The sequence below is a fragment of the Sinocyclocheilus grahami genome, unplaced genomic scaffold (genome assembly GCF_001515645.1).
Source record: "Sinocyclocheilus grahami isolate Dianchi unplaced genomic scaffold, SAMN03320097.WGS_v1.1 scaffold134.1, whole genome shotgun sequence".
Lineage (NCBI taxonomy): Eukaryota > Metazoa > Chordata > Actinopteri > Cypriniformes > Cyprinidae > Sinocyclocheilus > Sinocyclocheilus grahami.
In genome coordinates, this window is record NW_015505313.1 from 3,348,132 (window position 1) to 3,350,378 (window position 2,247).

General features: G+C 41.5%; 1 protein-coding gene across 1 annotated transcript in view; it reads left to right on the forward strand.

Annotated features, from left to right (window-relative positions):
• Positions 1-595, forward strand: part of LOC107590944 (solute carrier family 22 member 8-like) — a 5,940-nt gene extending 5,345 nt beyond the window's left edge. Inside the window, 4 exon segments of the mRNA XM_016279904.1 lie at positions 1-147; positions 250-352; positions 468-522; positions 525-595. Coding sequence (XP_016135390.1) covers positions 1-147; positions 250-352; positions 468-522; positions 525-595 — 376 coding nt within the window.
• The last annotated feature ends 1,652 nt before the right edge of the window (positions 596-2,247 follow it).

The following is a 2,247-nucleotide window of genomic DNA, read 5'->3' on the forward strand; positions in this document are numbered from 1 at the left end:
GTATCGTATCTGGCCACCCACCCTGTTTTCCTTCATCTTCAGTCTGGGAATGATGGGATTGGCAGCTGTAGCTTTCTTGGCCAGTGGTTGGATGCCGTTTCATCTGGCACTGGGCATCCCTCAGATCCTTTTCCTACCTCTTTATTTGTTAGTAGAACAAACACAAATTTTCAGTGCATGGTTAAAGTGTTGAATTATTTAAAGAAAAGTGTTTGTTTTTGTTTATTCATTCTTTCTTGCAATTATTAGCTTTCTTCCAGAATCTCCTAGATGGCTGCTTCTAAATAAGAGGATGAAAACACTAGAGGGCTATCAGAATAGAAGTCCTGAGGACAAGCACTACGTGGGTCTTGTAAGACACAACGTCATACTCTAAAATTGCTCAAATGTTTGTGGAGAGTGGAGAGACATGCCATTTCAGTATGCAGAACTGTGCTAACATAAATTGTACATTACTTTTTTGGCAGCTTTTGGATTCTGTGTACAATGAGACGCAGAAGCCACTCTCAGAGAAGACCTCCACTAGTCTAATTTCGCCAACTTTACGTAACCAACTATACTCTTGTGTCTGTTTGTCATGAGTTACATTGAGTAGGGAAGTTTAACTGTGGTAATATAATTTCTGTGATGGTTTATTCGTAAAATATTTTATTTTCACTTTTTGAAGGTACTATTGAATGTATGTGCTGTATTGCGACACAGCACAGGTGTTTTTGCAGATTTAGAGGGTTTTTAAGTATGTGACACTTAACTTACCTGTAAGCACCCCTGACACAGAGGGAGGTGTCTTTCTTGAGTTGTTTTTTAAAGCTCAAAGTAAATAGCTTGACTGAATGATGTAACTTTGAGGGGCTATTACATAAAAAAACCCCACTGGCGAGTTTGTCGTCTCAAGTTCAACACTTCTTTCCTCTGCAACTATTAGCAATATCTGAATAAAAAATTTTTTTTTATCCGAACAGTTTGCTGCTTGTATTAAATTATAAATGCGGTGGTGACCCCTGACAGGGGGATCCGTCTGCCAGCTATGATCTGTTACAGCAGTGGGCTGATCATTGGTGCAGCCCTGTGCCTGCTTCTTCTTGAGACCAGTGGCATCCCTTTACCAGACACAGTACAAGACTGTGAGAAACAGCTCAGAATTAAGCTCTCATGCTGTGCATGGTGAGATAAAAAATATTTGAAAAAATTGATTTAATATCTTATAATACACAATTACATATATTATTTAAATATATATTGAAATTAAATTCAACCAGCCATATTGAAAGCCAGTAAAGAGCCAAGTATATGCTATGGCTCTGGAGTTCTGATAGCTGAACAGCTTCTGTTTCATGAGCTGCTGATCAGGCAAAACAAATATGAACATGTATGGAATTTACATCGGCAGCCATATCACCCTTTAGCCCAAGACTGGTTACCCACTGAAGCTAAGCAGGGCTGAGCCTGGGTTCCCACCTCCTTCATCCTGATCTACGAACTGTGTTACAACAATATATTTATTTATGCACTGATCTATGTATATATCTGCTGCAAAACTATGTACAGCATGTACTTGAACATTCAGCTGTAGTTGTTATTCTTACCAGCTGTAAAAATAATTTGCATGTTGCTCATTGCATAATATAATTTGCTTTTTAACGGAGGTGCACAGAACTACTTTCTATTTGATTGTTTTACTCAGAACAAGTTCCCTTTCATGGGAACTTAGAACTGCATCCTCTAGGGGTCGCTATGGGGAACACCTCGTCGTGACCCGTGTCTGAAGCATACATTGAAAAAACACCAACTCGTTGGCCGGCGACAGCCATGACGTCACTACCGGTGCGACTATAGTATAAATAGGCGCCGGGAGCACACATCATTCTCTTCTTCGTCTTCATTGACTGTTTTGTTTGAAGCATGCATTTCTGTGGTAAGAGTGATCTATTCATCTCATTAGGGCGAGCACTAGCAAAGCGTTTAAGGATGTGTGCATCAGTGCTGACGTTGTTTGACGTCTGATGACACACACAATCTATGCGTTATTTGTTTGGGCGAAGAGCATGCACACGATGCCTCCGAGGGGGCAATCGGCGTGCACTGTGAGCGTTTTTTCCAAGGGAAAAGCTCCACTCTCATTTGTCTCTTTTTTGCGAGGAAAGAGGGGCAGCCATCTGCTTCCCGTGATTCAGGACCCGCCGCTGCTGAGGCACGGAAGGGAATGAGCTCGTGGGGATCGCAGGTGGATCTGGCCGATGAGTTTGA